General features: G+C 40.2%; 1 protein-coding gene across 1 annotated transcript in view; it reads left to right on the forward strand.

Moving 5' to 3' along the window:
- LOC134319112 (uncharacterized) overlaps positions 1–19501 on the forward strand; it is a 68470-nt gene extending 48969 nt beyond the window's left edge. The window contains exons 8-9 of the mRNA XM_063000112.1: positions 3233–3406; positions 18693–19501. Of these exons, the coding sequence (XP_062856182.1) occupies positions 3233–3406; positions 18693–18786 (268 nt within the window). The 3' untranslated portion in view covers positions 18787–19501. The remainder of the gene's footprint in view (positions 1–3232; positions 3407–18692) is intronic.
- Positions 19502–20891: the final 1390 nt, after the last annotated feature.

Genomic DNA, 20891 nt, shown 5'->3' on the forward strand with positions numbered 1-20891 from the left:
CATTCACTTATAGGGCAATTCAGTGTCTCCAATTAACCTGACTGCATGTTTTTGGACTGTGGGAGGAAACCGGAGCTTCCAGAGGAAACCCACACAGACACGGGGAGAACATGGTATCTAACCCATGGGATCTAACCCTGATAAAGTGACTGAATTTGTACACCTTGTTGCTGGAGTACATTAGTAAATTATACTAAAAATATATTTTTGGCTTTACATGCTTTTTAGTTCTTCGAAAAATATGTTCTCAAAACCCTCAGGTTTAAAACATCTGTTTAATACGTGTCGAATTTGTATTTGTTTGCTTCTCTTTGTAAAAGTATCTTTTAAATGTAACGATGACGTCTGTGTGCAGGAGTCTGTGGGAAATGGCTACATACCTGTCATTCCCCACTGCTCCCACATTAGTGCCAAGGACCTCAGACCACTCCAGTGTGACAGGGGTCAGTGTGTGGATTGTCCTGAAAAGAGGATAATGAAATGACGTCGCCATAAATGCACTGTTTGGGTTTTTAGCACTTGGTCGTTTAACAGTCTGAGGATTTAAGTCATTACCGTTGAACAGACACTGATGAGGGCTTGTTTGGTGTTAAACGCTTTCAACATGGATTAAGTGACATCACTGTTTCTACACTCACTGTCCATTTTATCAGCTCCACTTACCATATAGAAGCACTTTGTAGTTCTACAATTACTGACTGTTTCTCTACATACATTTTTAGCCTGCTTTCACCCTGTTCTTTAATGGTCAGGACCCCCACAGGACCACTACAGAGCAGGTATTATTTAGGTGGTGGATGATTCTCAGCACTGCAGTGACACTGACATGGTGGTGGTGTGTTAGTGTGTGTTGTGCTGGTATGAGTGGATCAGACACATCAGCGCTGCTGGAGTTTTTAAATACCGTGTCCACTCACTGTCCACTCTATTAGACACTCCTACCTAGTTGGTTCACCTTGTAGATGTAAAGTCAGAGACGATCGCTCATCTATTGCTGCTGTTCTAGTTGGTCATCTTCTAGACCTTCATCAGTCGTCACAGGACGCTGCCCACGGGGCACTGTTGCCTGGATATTTTTGGTTGGTGGACTATTCTCAGTCCAGCAGTGACAGTGAGATGTTTAAAAACTCCAGCAGCGCTGCTGTGTCTGCTCCATTCATACTAGCACAACACACACTAAAACACCACCACCATGTCAGTGTCACTGCAGTGCTGAGAATCATCCACCACCTAAATAATACCTACTCTGTAGTGGTCCTGTGGGGGTCCTGACCACTGAAGAACAGCATGAAAGCAGGCTAGCAAAGCATGCAGAGAAACAGATGGACTACAGTCAGTAATTGTAGAACTACAAAATGTTCCTATATGGTAAGTGGAGCTGATAACATGGACAGGGAGTGTAGAAACAAGGAGGTGGTTTTAATGTTATGGCTGATCAGTGTATTATCACAGTGCAGTACTGTAAAGATGTGTACATTCAGCAGAATGTTAGCTGAGACTGTTGCTTTGACAGAAGAATGTTATTATTTTATACATAGAGGGATGAAATGATTACATTTTATAAAGCTGATACTATTATGTGTGAGAAAAGCTTTGAATAAAATAAACATCCTAAACTGATAAAATTACAGATGAACCAGAATAAATTGTTTTTAAAAATATCAAAGTTAGATTTATCTGCCTAAAAATCTACTGAGACCCATCTGCGTCTCAGGCAGCCCTATGTGAAGTCCTGACCCCAAAGTTGAGATCTAATGTCATAGGTCACCAAACTAAATGCAGTATTGAAGTGTTATTTTTGAACAGGACTTCAAGAATGTTGCTCTTTGGGACTTTGCTGTTTACTGTTAACTGTTGTAGTTATACTAACATTTCATGTGTTTGACGTCATGGTTTCACACCATGGTTTGGTAGAAAGGTTTGAGGCCAAGATGAGTAACTTTCTTCCCAGATAAAGCTTTGTAATTAATCTTTATAATTTGGCTCTATGGGCTTATTGACTGCAAGGGTGAAGGATGCCTTTTTTACTCCCATTGGGTCCAAATGAGCCTTAATATTCAGATTTGAAACGCTTTTCATTATGCCAATGAAATAACACAAGCTGCAGATATAAAAGGAGTTGACTAAAAAGTAACTAATACACTACTTAGCCAAAAGTTTGTGGACACCAGACCACAAGCTTCGTGTGCATCCCATTTTAAAACCACAGGCATTACTGTTTTCCCAGTCACAGATTGCAAGCATTGGATTTATTTTCATTTATATATTCATTATGTACACTGATCAGCCATAACATTAAAACCACCTTCTTGTTTCTACACTCACTGTCCATTTTATCAGCTCCAATTACCATATAGAAGTGCTTTGTAGTTCTACAATTACTGACTGTAGTCCATCTGTTTCTCTGCATGCTTGCTTTAGCCTGATTTCACCCTGTTCTTCAGTGGTCAGGACTCTCCCAGGACCACTACAGAGCAGGTATTATTTGGGTGGTGGATCATTCTCAGCACCGCAGTGACACTGACATGGTGGTGGTGTGTTAGTGTGTATTGTGCTGGTATGAGTTGATCAGACACAGCAATGCTGATGGAGTTTTTAAACACCTCACTGTCACTGCTGGACTGAGAATAGTCCACCAACCAAAAACATCCAGCCATCAGCGCCCCGTGGGCAGCGTCCTGTGACCACTGATGGTCTAGAAGATGACCAACTCAAACAGCAGCAATAGATGAGTGATCGTTTCTGACTTTACATCTACAAGATGGACCAACTAGGTAGGGGTGTCTAGAGTGGACAGTGAGTGGACACGTATCTAATCCACTCATACCAGCACAACACACACTAACACACCACCACCATGTCATTGTCACTGCAGTGCTGAGAATGATCCACCACCTAAATAATACCTGCTCTGTGGGGATCCTGACCATAGAAGAACAGGGTGACAACAGGCTAAAAAAAGTATGTAGAGAAACAGATGCACAGTCAGTAATTGTAGAACTACAATGTGCTCCTATATGGTAAGTGGAGCTGATAAAATGGACAGTGAGTGTAGAAACAAGGAGGTGGTTTTAATGTTATGGCTGATCAGTGTATATATATTTTATACACCTGTTAGTGTTGCAGAAACACCTACACTATAATTAAGTGAAGTGTCCACATACTATTTTTCCATGTATTTTACTTTTGCTCCAGTCATTTTATACCTGTTAATAAGTCTCTTTCTCTGTAGTTCCCAAATGCACTTTCGGAGGCTTCAATCGGGCCCCGTGGGCAGAGTGGCGCGCAGACGCAGTGGTTCCCAGTCTACCAGAGTGAAATCCCCCCTTCTGCAAACCCAAAGCAGCGTCTCCTCAAAACTAAGCCAAAACAAGGACACTGAGGAGTCTCGGGAATCCCCTCACAGGTATGTTGGGAGGTACCTGGATTAAAGCATTAAAAGCGTTAATAGATGATTAATGTGTGTGTATCTGTGTTCATTCCATGTTCCATTCAGCTCACAGTGATGTATGGTTTATTGTGAAAGCTCCACTCAGGTTAAAAATGGTCATGAAGGATGTGGTTGGAATAGACACAGAGCAAAAACACTGATGGTGGTCTCTCTCATTTAGATGCAAACAGACGAGCACAACAGATCATTTCCTTTAGCTGGATAAAATTAAACCCATTTAAATTTTGGGTTGGCAGGTGCCATGCTTGGTGAAAAGTCTGTCCTCATCAGAGCTTAATCACAGACTAATCCCTTCAATTTATCATGATTAAACCTGACAGTATTTATCCTGATTTAATTTGGTTCGGCTTCTTTCCTTGAGGCTACATTTTTTGTTGAAACCCAAATGTCAACACTTTAAATGAACGTAATAATGCAGCCGGTTCCTTTAACCAATTCAGAGCTGCAGTGGTGTGAAAAACTAATAGCTCCTTTGTAAATACACTGATCAGACATAACATTAAACCAACTCCTTGTTTTACACTCACTGTCCATTTTATCAGCTCCACTTACCATATAGAAGTGCTTTGAAGTTCTACATTTACTGACTGTAGCCCATCTGTTACTCTGCATGCTTTCACCCTGTTCTTCAATGGTCAGGACCACCACAGGACCACCACAGAGCAGGTATTATTTAGGTGGTGGGTCATTCTCAGCACTGCAGTGACACTGACATGGTGGGGGTGTGTTAGTGTGTGTTGTGCTGGTATGAGTGGATCAGACACATCAGCGCTGCTGGAGTTTTTAAATACCGTGTCCACTCACTGTCCACTCTATTAGACACGCCTACCTAGTTGGTTCACCTTGTAGATGTAAAAATGTCAGAGACGATCGTTTATCTAGACCTTCATCAGTGGTGACAGGATGATGCCCACGGGGCGCTGTTGGCTGGATATTTTTGGTTGGTGGACTATTCTCAGTCCAGCAGTGAAAGTGAGGTGTTTAAAAACTTTATCAGCATTGGTGTCTGATCCACTCATACCAGCACAACACACACTAACACACCACCACCATGTCAGTGTCACTGCAGTGCTGAGAATGATCCACCATCTAAATAATACCTGCTCTGTGGTGGTTCTGTGGGGATCCTGACCATTGAAGAACAGGGTGAAAGCAGGTTAAAAAGGTATGTAGAGAAACAGATTGACTACAGTCAGTAATTGTAGGACTACAAAGTGCTTCTATATGGTAAGTGGAGCTGATAAAATGGACAGTGTAGAAACGAGGAGGTGGTTTTAATGTTATGGCTGAAAGTCCAGTAAAATGTCATATAGTAAGTTTAGGTTATTAAAGGGCACCATTGGGTCTGTGGAGGGCCCAACAAGGCCAGAGGTGCCTCTGAGATACCAACCAGGGTCTCTGTGTTGATAGACGTGTGTATTAGAATGCAGGCAACATGAGTTCAGTGAACTGAAAAAGCCCCCCAGGTCACCAGATCTTTATCAAGTGAAGCACCTTCATGAAACGATGGGATGTGATTATGGCAACATGGGACCAAAGGAGTCTTTACAACACCTTGTTTAATCCATACTGCAAAGAATTAAGGCTTTTCTGAGAGCAATGATGGTTCTGAACTGTATTAGTATGGTGCTTCAACAATTTGTCTCGACTCGTCCCTCGTCAGACCACTGTGTGTGGGTACTTATCAGGGCTGCCTGTGAGCACCTCTTGCATTTTAACAGTCGCTCTGGCCTTTCTGCTGCATTTAACACGTAAACTACGAGTAACTACCGTCAGCTTAACATTTAATATACCCCCAACCGGCATCGACTTCTTTGAAGAGGTGTCCTGATATTTTAGTTTATCAGTGTATATTGTAATGTCGCCATCAAAGGCTTAAATTACTAAAATTCCTAAACATGATAATGAAAGCTGCAGGTGCTAATAAGATCAAGATCCGATTCCGCCTTCTTTCTCTGGAGCTTGATTCACACTCTTTCTAATGAAGGTGCTGTTTTTTATTTGCTTTTATTTTCTTTACATTTTTTAATAATACACACCCCAGTGTTCCTAACCCTCCCCCAACACACACACACATTGTCGAACTAGCCAGCAAACCTGGTAGGTATGGTGGAAAGACAACAGAAGCCTAGTTTGCAGCAGTCATGATTAAAAAAGATAATGTTCAAAGCCCCCGTATCCTCTGCAGGTCCCTGATGCCCTCATCCCTGACATTCTCTCACACACACAGTATGGAAAGTGACAGTGGTGTTCTTTTTTTCCCCTTGTATGTTTCCCCCTGATTCTCCCAATTTAGCTATTTCCACTTCCCGATTGTAAATCCGCTGTCACTTGCACTTGCACCGCTTCAACACGTGTATAATCTGCAGCCACTTCTTATCACCTGCCAGTGTTTGGTTCCCACACAGAGTTGTATTATGTACAGAAAGCCCTGCTGTGTGCTTTTTGACTTTTCCTTTGCTTGTTAGACCACTGCACCAACTGAGCATCCATGACAGTTCTGTTCTACCCCAGGGCTCAGTACAGCTTGGTGATATCATGTTCTAATATTACTTGTTTTTGTTCCTTTATACACATCATTGATTTTACTAATTAAATGATAAGGGACAGTTGTGGCCTAGCGGTTAAGGTACTGGACTAGTAATCCAAAGGTTGCTGGTTCAAGCCCCACCACTGCCAGGTTGCCACTGTTGGGCTCTTGAGCAAGGCCCTTAACCCTCAATTGCTTAGACAATATAAAGTCACTGTACTGTAAGTCGCTTTGGATAAAAGCGTCTGCTAAATGCTGAAAATGTAAATGTAAGGCAACTGATTCAAGTGCAGGTTACGTGTAGACGAAAACCAGGCCTTGGATTCATACCATCAGATTTACTCTGAGTATAACCACTGCATAAGATCTAAATAAATAAGATCTACTCTGCAATATCAAGCAATATTTTTGACCTTCCCAGAGAAGTCCTATAGCAGAATAATACCACTAGACATTTGTCACTAGTCACAAAACACTCCTACTAACCAACAGAAATTCTTCCAAAATTCAGAGGAAATGCTCCTAACAGTACATTAAATACTAGTTTATGTAATCATCTTCAGTAGTCTCTCCTTCATTTATGTTTTAAAAGAACACATAGACAAATTCTTTTTTAGTAAATAACACATGACAATCTTGTAACGCATCATTCAATAAATGAAAATAAAAGAACCCATCCCATATCTGTGACCTTTCATCATAATGTCATTTGTTTCCGCATTTTCTCAAGTTCTCATTGACTGCATTTATACTAAAACACATTCACATTCCAGTTAAGATTTAAACCAACACCAGGAAGAATGTTAGCTGATTGCAGTGTGGTGCAATATTCGGATGATTATTAGTCTGTTATGAGGACTAGGATTGGTAACTGAGTATTTAGCATTAATGATTCACATATCAGGCATGAGTTCCGGTGTACCCGAGTACTCACAACTAATGACTAATGATGACATAAATACATTTGTCCTTATAATATATGATTGTCATTTAAAATGATATATTGACAAAGATTCTACAGTAGAGTATTTATAGGCATACTTTTATTGCACAGATTACCAAAAAAATGAGAGAATATTTGTCAGAATCAGTTCTCAGTGTGAATGTGAAAAGCTGCTTTATTAAACTTTTATGTATGCAATTTTTTTAAAGTGCAAATTGCATATACAGTAGTTTGATATGCAAATTTTTTTTATGTTTTTAAGAAAATTTCAATGAATAGCAATAATAATACTAGGGAAGTATACGTATTTGAAATGATCAAATTTAAACTGAAAAAAGTCATAAAACAAACACACAACAAAACACCTAAAACATCCCTGTCAGTGCAATCGGTTGAACATTCTGCAAGGGGCAAGTTCATGGAACCAGATTGTTCCTGGATAGATGCGGTACACAAGGTTTCACACATTCATCAGAATAAAAAGAGGGGACTGAGATGCTGTCGGTTACTGAAAAGGGTTACAGGGGGGCCTTGCAATCTTGAATTAAAAGATAGTTTTCAAAGAGAAATAGGCCAAAACTGAACCAAAATGCTGCAAAAAGCTATTTTCCTATTTCTTCAAAGACACTGTGTTTGAATTTAAAGTGGACAAAAAAGTACTGGGACACCTCTTCTGATTTTGGAATTCATGTGTTTCAGCCATTACAATTGCAAACAGGTGTAATAATATAAATATAAATCTGTAAATAATATACATACAGTTATTATAAAGAAGTTTATATGCTTCTAAATTTGCAGCAACAGTTTCCAGCATGACTGTGCCCCTCTGCACAAAGCAAGCTCTATTACTAAACTCCAGTTGCCTGCACAGAGCCCTGGCCTTCGGCCCAAATTCCCACAGACATACTTCAATGTCTTGTGAGATGCCTTCTCATTGAAGTGGCTGCTGTTATAGCTGCAAAGATCACATAGAGGTCACTCTATTCTGTTTTAATACCATTTGAATTTTTTTAAATGGGATGAGAAATGGGATGGAAGCTCAGGTGTCCAAATAAAACCTTTTGGTGTTTAACTAAGCTTGTCCCTTGTATTTAACTTTAGAGGAAGATAGGTTAGGTTTAGGTTTGATAAGTAAACAGTGCTTTCACTTGATCATTCTTCATGCTTTCTGTGACATGATGAATGGAGTTGTCTTGCCATTCCTTATTTTTTGTAAGGAAGCAGTAGCTCTGTGTAACTCGATATGATTGAACTCTCGGAGGATTTGTGGTTGTACTTTTCACCTGGTGTGTGGTTTGTGCTATACAAACAGTTTATACAGTTTTGATCTCTCTATTTTTCCGGGTTCATTTATGCTATGGTTTATTTTCAACCACAAAGATGTTTAGTTTTTTTCTTTTAAGATCAGTTTTCAGTTGATCATAAAACAATGTCTTAAAGTTTAAAAAAGCCAAATCCTAAGATTTAAAAGGTATTCAAATCCATTGTTGCTGTAAAACTAGCTTTGATTTAATCCACACATTATCTCACCGCTTCACTTATTTTGTTAAAAACACAACACCTGTGTATAAGAGCAAGAAAAAAAACACCATTCAGCAGGATGCAAGACAACCTCATGGGTACTAAACATGCACTATATGGCCAAAACCTAGTGGATACCCAGATGGGGTTTTAATGTTGGGGTAGAGAACAGCCAAAAAAATTCAGATAAAGGTTCAGCTGAACTAAGTTTTTTAACAACATAATCCATACACTGATCAGTCATACACATACACAACATTTTATCATGTCCACTTACCATATAGAAGCACTTTGTAGTTCTACAATAACTGACTGTAGTCCATCTGTTTCTCTACATACCTTTTTAGCCTGCTTTCACCCTATTCTTCAATGGTCAGGACCACCACAGAGCAGGTATTATTTAGGTGGTGGATGATTCTCAGCACTGCAGTGACACTGACATGGTGGTGGTGTGTTAGTGTGTGTTGTGCTGGTATGAGTGCATCAGACACAGCAGCACTGCTGGAGTTTTTAAATACCGTGTCCACTCACTGTCCACTCTATTAGACACTCCTACCTAGTTGGTCCACCTTGTAGATGTAAAGTCAGAGACGATCGCTCATCTATTGCTGTGGTTTGAATTGGTCATCTTCTAAACCTTCATCAGTGGTGACAGGATGATGCCCATGGCATGCTGTTGGCTAGATGTTTTCGGTTGGTGGACTATTCTCAGTCCAGCAGTGACAGTGAGGTTTTTTAAAACTCCATCAGCATTGCTGTGTCTTATCCACTCATACCAGCACAACACACACTAACATTTACATTTACATTTTTGGCATTTAGCAGATGCTTTTATCCAAAGCGACTTACAATTATGACTGAACACGATTTTTGAGCAATTGAAGGTTAAGGGCCTTGCTCAGGGACCCAACAGTGGCAACTTGGTGGTGGCAAGGCTTGAACCAGCAACGTCCTAATTACTAGTCCAGTACCTTAACCACTAGGCTACCTACTAACACACCACCACCATGTCATTGTAACTGCTGTGCTGAGATTGATCCACCACCTAAATAATACCTACTCTGTAGTGGTCCTGGGAGAGTCCTGCCCATTGAAGAACAGCATGAAAGGGGGCTAACAAAGCATGCAGAGAGACAGATGGACTACAGTCAGTTATTGTAGAACTTTAAAGTGCTTCTGTATGGTAAGTGGAGCTGATAAAATGGACAGTAAGTGTAGAAACAAGGAGGTGGTTTTAATGTTATGGCTGATCAGTGTATATTTCTTACTCAGCAAAGTCTTCACTGTCTCCTTGTACCTGGACGAGTCCACTTAAATCAGACCTTCTCTAATCATTTTGATCAAAGGATCAGGCAGAAAAACTGTGAAGTAACTTATTCCTCTAAATAATTAAACCCCCCAACAGACTTTCCATATGTACGTCTCTGCTTATATATTCTGATTTTTTGATTGTAACCATCTGTATATATGAGACCCACGTCCTAACCAGCCAGATATCCGGTCAGCCGGGTGCTGTGTTAAGGGCAGTGTACTAGATACCCGATTCTGTGGATTCCCATGTCATTCTTAATTAGATGTGTTGCTTGTACAAAATATATGAAAGCTGAAATAGTGCAGGTCCAGCATGTCCACATTGTCCCACATCCAGAACTGACTAAGCATAATGAGGCTGGTGGTGTATTTAGCTCGGAATGAGTTACTGCATTGCACACCTGACCCACTGAGACCCTGACCAGGATAAAGCAGTGTTAAAACATGAAAATGACAGGAACTTTGTTTTTTTAGTCATGGCCGAGTGCCAGACCATTCAGTCTCATCACTAAGACTCATGTAGGTCTAATTTTTACTGTTTTTAAATAATTACCAGGTTTTTTTATTGTATTTAAATGTGAATTAAAACGAAACTCCGCGTTTCCACCGGTCAGCTGGGCGCCATTTAGCGGGCTTAATTGGCAGTGCCTGCAGCAGGCTCGGTTCTGCTAGGGCAGGATGACCGGACTATGTGGGTGGGGTCTTCAAACGCTGTGTAAGGACCCTGATTGGCAGATAGAGAGGCGCCTGTGCAGAATGCATAGGTGAAAAAGGGTTCCGCAAAGGGCTGTGTGCAGGTCAGAGGAGGCGTGAGCAGCAATATACCCACCTCCACTGCAATCAGAAATCCCCCAGCAGCGGAGGACAAATCGACTACACTAAATTGGGAGAAAATGGGAAAAAATGCATTGTCAGTAAATAAGTAAAAAGAAATGAAATACATAAAGATTCGTACAGGGACTGTATACATAAAAATGACACACTGCATTCTCTTAATTTTTTATTTGAATAATTACCATCAGGATGCCGGTACAGTATTTTATTCTGTTCTGTTCTTTTCTTTTCTATTTACATGCAAAAAAAGGTTTATAGGTTACTATAGCTAAACCCTTATTTCCTGCTTCCTGTAGACTACTGAATATATGTACCTTTTGAGTACTGTATCTCCACATTCCTCACATGATTGATTGTGCTTACCTGTTTTGTAATGAGTATGCCTTTCCTTAATGGTGCATTACCAAGGAACCAAAATTAACACAGACATCTCAGTCAGTAGTACAACCCCATATCAGAAAAAGTTGGCACGGCATGGAAAAAGCAAATAATTAAAAAAAAAATACAGTTATTTACTTTGACTTTCATTCTATTGCAGACAGGATGAACCTGAGATATTTCATGTTTTGTCTGCTCAAATTTATTTCATTTATTAATAAACATCCATTCCTGCATTTCAGGCCTGCAACACATTCCAAACAGTTGGGACAGTAAAGCATTTACCTTTTTGTAATGTTGCCATTCCGTGTCACCACACTTAAAAGGCGTTTTGGCACCAAGGAGACCAAGTGATTTAGTGTTTCAGCTTTTATTTTGTCCAGTTCTTCCTGCAAACACGTCTTAAGATGTGCAACAGTACGAGGTCGTCGTTGTAGCGTTTTTCCTTTCAAAATTCTCTATTGGGGACAGGTCAGGACTGCAGGCCTGTTGGAGGCCTGAAATGCAGAAATGGATGTTTATTAATAAATGAAATAAAGTTGAGCAGATTAAACATGAAATATCTCAGGTTCATCCTGTCTGCAATCAAATAAAAGTCAAAGTAAATGTAAGGAACACTTCATTTTTATTTTGTTTGCATTTTCCATACTGTCCCAACTTTTTCTGATTTGGGGTTGTAGTAAAGAATTATGCACTGGTTTTACCAATATGATCGTTTCTTTGTTTCAGGCATGTGTCGAGGGTTTCTCATCATATCCACTTTTTTTTACCTGTGTTTTCAGTGCTTACTTTTGTGAGCCTGTCTGGGAACTCCTGTAACATTGTTCAACCAAGCGTCCCAGGCTCGGAGTTCTTCTCATACAATTACGTTTAAATTATGCAGAACTCTGCTTCTCTCAGAGAGACTAATTACAGGTTTCTCTAATCCTGACGGTGGCTTCTGTGCTGTTCAGCCAGGTGTAGAGTCACCACTTCTTTTGCTTTCATTGTTACCACATGAATGATGGATAAACTGAATGACTGTTAAGGTTACACACATACTGACGGCTCGTCTGAGTCTGATCACTGTCACAACAATCATACTATCAGGTTGTTAATACATCTACATGGTTTGTGGATCTTTAGTAAAAGCATTCTTTAGTTGAAAACAATCACGTCCTGGTATTTAAAACATTATCAGGATAGAGTGTTTCCATTGTAGGATGCACCTGGCTGTTATACCTCCAGCCATAGCAATTATTTGACCTATTTATTTTGCTCATACTAGTACAGTAGACCCTTGAGTTACGAACGGTTTACCATACGAACATTTCGGGTTACGAACGATCTTTTTCAACTTAACGTAGGATCATACCGAATTCCGAACAGAAATTTGCGAAACACGTGACGTCACGAACAAGTTGACTCCAACCGTCTCTCTCGCTCTCTCTCTCTGTTTATATATATTCGGACAGCAGACAGTGTTTTTTTGGTGTTGTCTTTATATTTTGTAAAATTCAGTATTAAAGAGAAGGTGCAGAAGAAGCGCAGTGGTGAGAAAATGAAAATAATCACTATTTGTTGTGTTGTATAATTACTCCTGCCAGTAGTTGTCACTGTGTATCAGACAGAGGGGACAGTGAGTGAGAGAGAAGAAGGAATTCGGCTCAGTAAAGCATTCTTTCTTTCGTGCAATTACACCTACAAAATACAACGCTATTGAAACAAAGAAGGAAATAATAGAGAAATATGAGAGTTATTGTTGTTTCTGGTAGATACAATGTATTATGGTGTCTGGTACAGCACATTTAGTGTACTGAAATGTGATTTTTTTTTTTTTATGTACAGTACTACTGTGTATTGTTGTTTATTATTGTCTATTACTGGAATGTCTATTCTATAATTTAAGATTTAAGGGAAAATATACTTGTATTTATAACAAAAAGACCATTTAAGACATTAGAAAGGTTATGTAAGGGGGGGGGGGGGGGTTGGGAGGTCTGGCACGGATTAATTCTATTTACATTATTTCTTATGGGAAAAATAGGTTTAACTAACGAACATTTTGACTTAAGAACAACCCTTCGGAACCAATTAAATTTGTAAGTCAAGGGTCTACTGTATTGTTCTTCACTGTACTGACTCATTGCCAGCAAGTGGGTCAATAAACCATAAATCCATGTAGAAACACTGGAAACGTTGGCTTTTTCCCATCTATTGTTTTCAGTTTTTTTTCCAGTACCTCATTGCAATATTTCTGCAGCATGTACCCCACTCCCAAAAAAAAAATTTTATATTTAGTTTTTGTGAGTAATGCACCTGCAATTTGGGCCTTTTGGAACTTTGTTAGTTGCTTTATGTTGCTTTAAAATCTTAGATATAATATGTGTGTTAGAACCTCCTTTAGAAGCTTATATGTGCTGTTAATTATTAGCAATCTAACAGAACTAAGCTGTGCAGCTGTTGGTAAATGTGATTGTCACTTTTAAGTGATTAAAAAGGAAAATAATATACAGTGGTACCTTGTAACTCAACGTCCCCTAAACTCAAAATCTTTGAAACTCAACGCCCTTCGTTGAGGACCCCCACAGGACCTCACTAGGTTTTCGAACACACCCATAGACACCGCCAAAAAGCCTTAGCTCCACCCAAATCTTTACAGCTTACAAATACACTAATAATGGACTCTCTTGCTTAATGGCTAGCGTTTTATGATACATGTCACTGCAGTGATGAGAATCATCCACCACCCAAATAATACCTACTCTGTAGTGGTCCTGTGGGGGTCCTGACCATTGAAGAACAGGGTGAAAGCAGGCTAAAAAAAACATGCAGAGAAACAGATGGACTACAGTCAGTAATTGTAGAACCATCAAAAACATTCATGCTTAGTTTTAATTTTTTCATTTATTGCTCTGAAATGTTTCTGATTTAGGTCATGTTACAGAGCTGTGTGAACTTTTTATATTAGCTGGAGCAGTTGCAAAATGTCAATGTATGAGGTGTGGATGAGAAAAATAATTGGGAATTTGGCTGAGAAGTGGAATATAATGTCACTTCTGTTTTCCCTACTTTGTGCCAGCCGTAGTGCCAGGTTTATTTCTGTCAAACAACATTAACCTTCCTATGATCTTATTTCTATCAACCCCCCTTAATAAATCCCCTCTCTGTTTATTTGCATCATGGTGTGCCCGGCCAGAACCCTGTCAGTCAGGATTAGCTCTCAGTTCAGTTTTAAGAGCCAGGCCCCTTTTTGCACAGCCTGTCTGGAGCTGCTGTCTCCACTTGGCGGTATCTATTGTGGGCATCGATTCATGGCTCAATGTTTCACTGCGGGCTCCGAGTTTTTCACAGAGCCGCCGTCCAGTTTAAATTCAGCTTACCTAAACTCTTCAGGCTAATCTCCTCTACAGAGTCGCAGCAGGCAGTAAAGGGTTTGCAGAGAGTGTGTGGAGGGGAGCAGCTGTTACCCGCGCAGATTGCAGAACCAGGTGTTAGTGTTGGTCGAGCGAACACCGGGTCTCTATGGAGGCTGATAAAGCATGTTGTGTAGGAGACTTTTTAATCAGAGCTTGCTTAATGCAGAACTGTTTGTGTGCTTCAGACAAACCTGCAATTAAGATAATCATAATACCTGCAGTTAAAGTCAAGGGTTTACACACTCGTAAAGTACAGTGTAAAGGATGTACAGTGAATTCAGACCTCTTTGACTTTTTACTGACTGTGTTGTGGATTTGATTTATATTTTTTTACCCCTTAATCTATACTTCTCACCCATAATAAAAAGCCGAAAACATGTTTTTCACAAAGTTTTCCTGTCAGCTTAAGGTAACTGTTTGGTTTTATACCTGACCCTGACAGAAGTCTACTGTTCCATGTATTTTAATAATAGTGCAGTAAGCTTGCAGTTTTATATGGGCACAAGGAAATTAACAGCTGTAGTGAATCATAATCATCTCATAAAGTTATATGTCTTCACTGGACTTTTTTACATGTAAAATAGGACCTCTCTGTTTGTGTGGGTTTCTCTGCGTGTTTCTGCTTCACAAACAATAGCATGTCCTGCACTGATATGTGTATAAAAGCAGATAATGAGGCCTAAGCATGTTTCCTATGCAGAACACTGTATTTCTAAAATAAGAGGTGAGAGTGGAGAGAAAGAGAGGAAACGACAGAAAGTGAAGCTGACTCAGAGAAATTAGAGCGAGAGAGAGCTGGAAGGAAATCTCAGAGAGTTTAATGCTTTTACTGCTTCCTCACTGTTGTTGAGAGCGAGCGGTGTCGCCAATATAAACACAATTGAACAATCCACTGCATGTGTTGGTGTGTGTGATTTCTTAGTCTTTTCTAGAGCAGGAAACATAAAGCACATGCACATTGTTGAAAGTCCTGCAAATATAATGTAAATAAAGCAGCTAGAGGACTTACAGTGTATCACAAAAGTGAGTACACCCCTCACATTTCTGCAGATATTTAAGTATATCTTTTCATGGGACAACACTGACAAAATGACACTTTGACACAATGAAAAGTAGTCTGTGTGCAGCTTATATAACAGTGTAAATTTATTCTTCCCTCAAAATAACTCAATATACAGCCATTAATGTATAAACCACCGGCAACAAAAGTGAGTACACCCCTTAGTGAAAGTTCCTGAAGTGTCAATATTTTGTGTGGCCACCATTATTTCCCAGAACTGCCTTAACTCTCCTGGGCATGGAGTTTACCAGAGCTTCACAGGTTGCCACTGGATGCCACTGGAATGCTTTTCCATTCCTCCATGACGACATCACGGAGCTGGTGGATATTCGAGACTTTGCGCTCCTCCACCTTCCGCTTGAGGATGCCCCAAAGATGTTCTATTGGGTTTAGGTCTGGAGACATGCTTGGCCAGTCCATCACCTTTACCCTCAGCCTCTTCAATAAAGCAGTGGTCGTCTTAGAGGTGTGTTTGGGGTCATTATCATGCTGGAACACTGCCCTGCGACCCAGTTTCCGGAGGGAGGGGATCATGCTCTGCTTCAGTATTTCACAGTTCATATTGGAGTTCATGTGTCCCTCAATGAAATGTAACTCCCCAACACCTGCTGCACTCATGCAGCCCCAGACCATGGCATTCCCACCACCATGCTTGACTGTAGGCATGACACACTTATCTTTGTACTTCTCACCTGATTGCCGCCACACATGCTTGAGACCATCTGAACCAAACAAATTAATCTTGGTCTCATCAGACCATAGGACATGGTTCCAGTAATCCATGTCCTTTGTTGACATGTCTTCGGCAAACTGTTTGTGGGCTTTCTTGTGTAGAGACTTCAGAAGAGGCTTCCTTCTGGGGTGACAGCCATGCAGACCAATTTGATGTAGTGTGCGGCGTATGGTCTGAGCACTGACAGGCTGACCCCCCACATTTTCAATCTCTGCAGCAATGCTGACAGCACTCCTGCGCCTATCTTTCAAAGACAGCAGTTGGATGTGATGCTGAGCACGTGCACTCAGCTTCTTTGGACGACCAACGCGAGGTCTGTTCTGAGTGGACCCTGCTGTTTTAAAACGCTGGATGATCTTGGCCACTGTGCTGCAGCTCAGTTTCAGGGTGTTGGCAATCTTCTTGTAGCCTTGGCCATCTTCATGTAGCGCAACAATTCGTCTTTTAAGATCCTCAGAGAGTTCTTTGCCATGAGGTGCCATGTTGGAACTTTTAGTGACCAGTATGAGAGAGTGTGAGAGCTGTACTACTAAATTGAACACAACTGCTCCCTATGCACACCTGAGACCTAGTAACACTAACAAATCACATGACATTTTGGAGGGAAAATGACAAGCAGTGCTCAATTTGGACATTTAGGGGTGTAGTCTCTTAGGGGTGTACTCACTTTTGTTGCAGGTGGTTTAGACATTAATGGCTGTATATTGAGTTATTTTGAGAGAAGAATAAATTTATACTGTTATATAAGCTGCACACAGACTACTTTTCATTGTGTCAAAGTGTCATTTTGTCAGTGTTGTCCCATGAAAAGATATACTTAAATATCTGCAGAAATGTGAGGGGTGTACTCACTTTTGTGATACACTGTAAGTCTGGTCGCAGGATGCTTTCCTGCTTTTCTGTGCTGATTGGTATATTTACTTTGCCCTGTCTTAGTCTGGGTCATTGGTCTTCCAGGTTATTGTTTTTGTGGCATTAGAGACCAGAAGACATTATATTTGTTTATTTAATAATTTTTGCTAAAACGTTATGGTTGTATTGATTCAATTATCTGAATTGGTTCAGTTAACAGAATTTGAAATAGTGGCATCATCAGACTGAGAAAACAGCACTTGGGTTGTTTACTTTCCTCATCCCAGTGATGTTTTATGGTGTGTTTGAAAACCTTGTGATCTCTCTACATAGATGCATTTTACATCATCCTACGCGTGCTCCCGAGAAGGAGGCTGTTTGAATTCCTAGATGCCTTAAAATGCTGTCTACTAAGACACCTTAAATCTGAACGCTATTTTGACAGAATAACGAGGGAGCATCTGATGCTGCCTTAACGGTGAAGGCAATCCCAGCATTCAGTGCGGCACAACTTTTCTCACAAAAAAATAAAAATATGGCAGACGGTGTGGAGAAGAGTTATTTTCAAACGTAAAAATAACGATTTTTAATTTGTATAAATGTGTACAAGTGTCAGCGAATTTGACCATTTTCGGTACACAGAGATAGATGTTAGTTGACATGCTAGCGCTTTGTGCCACCTCATCCCATTGATTTGAATGCGTTAACTTAGTAAGCGAAAACTGATGGAATTGCTGTCTAATAAACCTGACTTATAAGTCAATAACTTATTAGAATCCTCTCTACTTAGGCAGCTGCATATGTAGGCAGTAAGACCCATAGACACCGCCAAAAAGCCTTAGCACCCAAATCTTTACAGCTTACAAATACAATAATAACTCTCTTGCTTAATGGCTAGCGTTTAATGATACATGGTTGTGTGTGAAAAGCACTATATGCTGTGATAGACTATTAAATTTATGAATACAGCAAAACACTGTAAACACTGAAAATTGTATGATGCAGTTCCTCTATTATGTTGAATTTATATAAAATCAAATTTTGTATTGTTCTTTCCCCCCATTTTAACCCAGTCCTGTTGTAACCAACTGGAGTTTATCTCTCTCTTGTCACTGCCACTCCTAGCCTCGATTGGTAGGGTGGAGACTTTCACACGCTCCCTCCAACACGGGCGCAGTCCCCGATCACTTCTTTTCACACTTTGATTTTGGGACCACAAATTTCTTAGAAATCACTAGATGGGACATATCTTACTTGTGGAAATGCAGTTATTATTAAACCAATATGCTAGGTCACACAAGCAAAGAGCTGCAACAGTGACCTGTGCTGTCTACCACTCTCTTTGAGATCCACTGCTGGCTGGTGTAAAGAAGCTGCCACACGTGTAAGGGTGAAGGTGCTAGTTTGTGGCTCTCCTTGGCCATTCTAAGGGTGGTGCAAGCGGCAGAGGTATTGCAATGGTGTATTGGAGTAGGGGTGCTAAAGTGTTTTTAGGAAATGTTTGTTGCAACTTAGCACTGATTGTAAATCGGTCACTACAAGAAAGAAACCTTAGTTTTACTGGGGAAAGAGCTGAGCAGTAGTCTTCATGACCATTACGTGAATGGATCCTGATGTACTTAAATTGGACTGCAGTGTTTATTAATTTTTTTTTTTACCCTCCTTCTGTTTTTCTTCCAAGGATCTCCTCTCCAAAATGTGCCCCACTGTCTGAGAGCAACACCAACATCGACTACAGTCCAGTAACTCAGGGACGAGAGTCTCAACTCATCTGAGAGACGCATCAATCGTATTGATCTCTGTTTTGAAGACGTTAAAATGCTACTTTTTATACTTCATTCTGGTATTACATATTTCATAAATGTTACATGTATTATTAACTCACACCCTACATAACCCTACCCAACTCCACATACACAAGATGGTCAAAGTATGTGGACCTAATTATTGAGTTTCAGCCACACCCACTGCTAACAGGTACATGCAATCAACTATATGTATTAATCTTGTGGCAAAAGTTTAGTAAAGCCTCTTTCCTATTTCAGCATGACGGAGCCCTTTGCACACAAACTGAAGTCCATGATTTGATAGGTTTGGTGTAAAGGAACTCTAGTAGCCTATTCAGAGCTCTGACCTTAACCTCATTACACATTTGGGCTGAATTGGAACACAGATTTTATCCAACATTTGTACCTGACCGCACAGTTTTTATTTTATTTTATTTTTTTAATAAAGCCATTTTTAGACACACTCCAGCATCTTGTGGAAAGCTTTCCCAAAAAATTAAAGCTGTTTTAGAAAAGTCATATAGGAATAAGAATTTAATGTTTAACAATGTTGTGGTCAGGTATCCACAAGTTTATGGTTGTATATTGTAGCTATAGGGATGTTTAAACTATGTACTTTGCCTCCTAACAAAGGATTAACAATTTGTATTATTGTATTTTTATGTCCCTTGCTTGTAATATGTATAGAAACATCTGGTTGTTTATTGAGTATTAAAGATGAATGATCTTGTTAATAGCCTCCCATCATTAATTCATGCTGTCTTGACTTTGGGTCAGATCCTTACCGGTCTGTTGTCTAAACTCTGCTACAGTGTGCTACAGGTTTGTTGGGTTTATGAAAAAGCTTGATCTTCATCAGGTTTTATTACTCTGTTGTTTTTACACGTTACTGGAATACAAGTGACTCTGTCTACAGCCGAGATAGCTTTACATTACTGTAGGTGTAGAGGCTGCCAAGTAAGAAAAAGCTTACGGCAATGTCAAGCCTGTTTGACTGTCGACAGTGTCACTTCTGTTTCAGCAACGTCTAATTTATGATGGATCTGGTTTTGTTGGTTCCTGGACTACGTTTGTCCATCTGGACACATTTTCTGTTACTATAGGGGGACAGTTTAGATATACATTTCAACCTTGTCGAAGTGACTCCTGCTTTATGTATATTGTGTACTCTGGAAGTAAGCAGTATTTAAAAGACAAGCTGTAGTCGACCATAAGCACTAACAAGGATTTAGTGTTTAAAGGGAACCTTGTAAACCACCAAAATATTAATCCAAGTTATATACAGTGTATCACAATAGTGAGTACACCCCTCACATTTCTGCAGATATTTAAGTATATCTTTTCATGGGACAACACTGACAAAATGACACTTTGACACAATGAAAAGTAGTCTGTGTGCAGCTTATATAACAGTGTAAATTTATTCTTCCCTCAAAATAACTCAATATACAGCCATTAATGTCTAAACCACCGGCAACAAAAGTGAGTACACCCCTTAGTGAAAGTTTCTGAAGTGTCAATATTTTGTGTGGCCACCATTATTTCCCAGAACTGCCTTAACTCTCCTGGGCATGAAGTTTACCAGAGCTTCACAGGTTGCCACTGGAATGCTTTTCCACTCCTCCATGACGACATCACGGAGCTGGCGGATATTCGAGACTTTGCGCTCCTCCACCTTCCGCTTAAGGATGCCCCAAAGATGTTCTATTGGGTTTAGGTCTGGAGACATGCTTGGCCAGTCCAACACCTTTACCCTCAGCCTCTTCAATAAAGCAGTGGTCGTCTTAGAGGTGTGTTTGGGGTCATTATCATGCTGGAATACTGCCCTGCGACCCAGTTTCCGGAGGGAGGGGATCATGCTCTGCTTCAGTATTTCACAGTACATATTGGAGTTCATGTGTCCCTCAATGAAATGTAACTCCCCAACACCTGCTGCACTCATGCAGCTCCAGACCATGGCATTCCAACCACCATGCTTGACTGTAGGCATGACACACTTATCTTTGTACTCCTCACCTGATTTCCGCCACACATGCTTGAGACCATCTGAACCAAACAAATTAATCTTGGTCTCATCAGACCATAGGACATGG

Source organism: Trichomycterus rosablanca, chromosome 8 (assembly GCF_030014385.1).
Source record: "Trichomycterus rosablanca isolate fTriRos1 chromosome 8, fTriRos1.hap1, whole genome shotgun sequence".
NCBI lineage: Eukaryota > Metazoa > Chordata > Actinopteri > Siluriformes > Trichomycteridae > Trichomycterus > Trichomycterus rosablanca.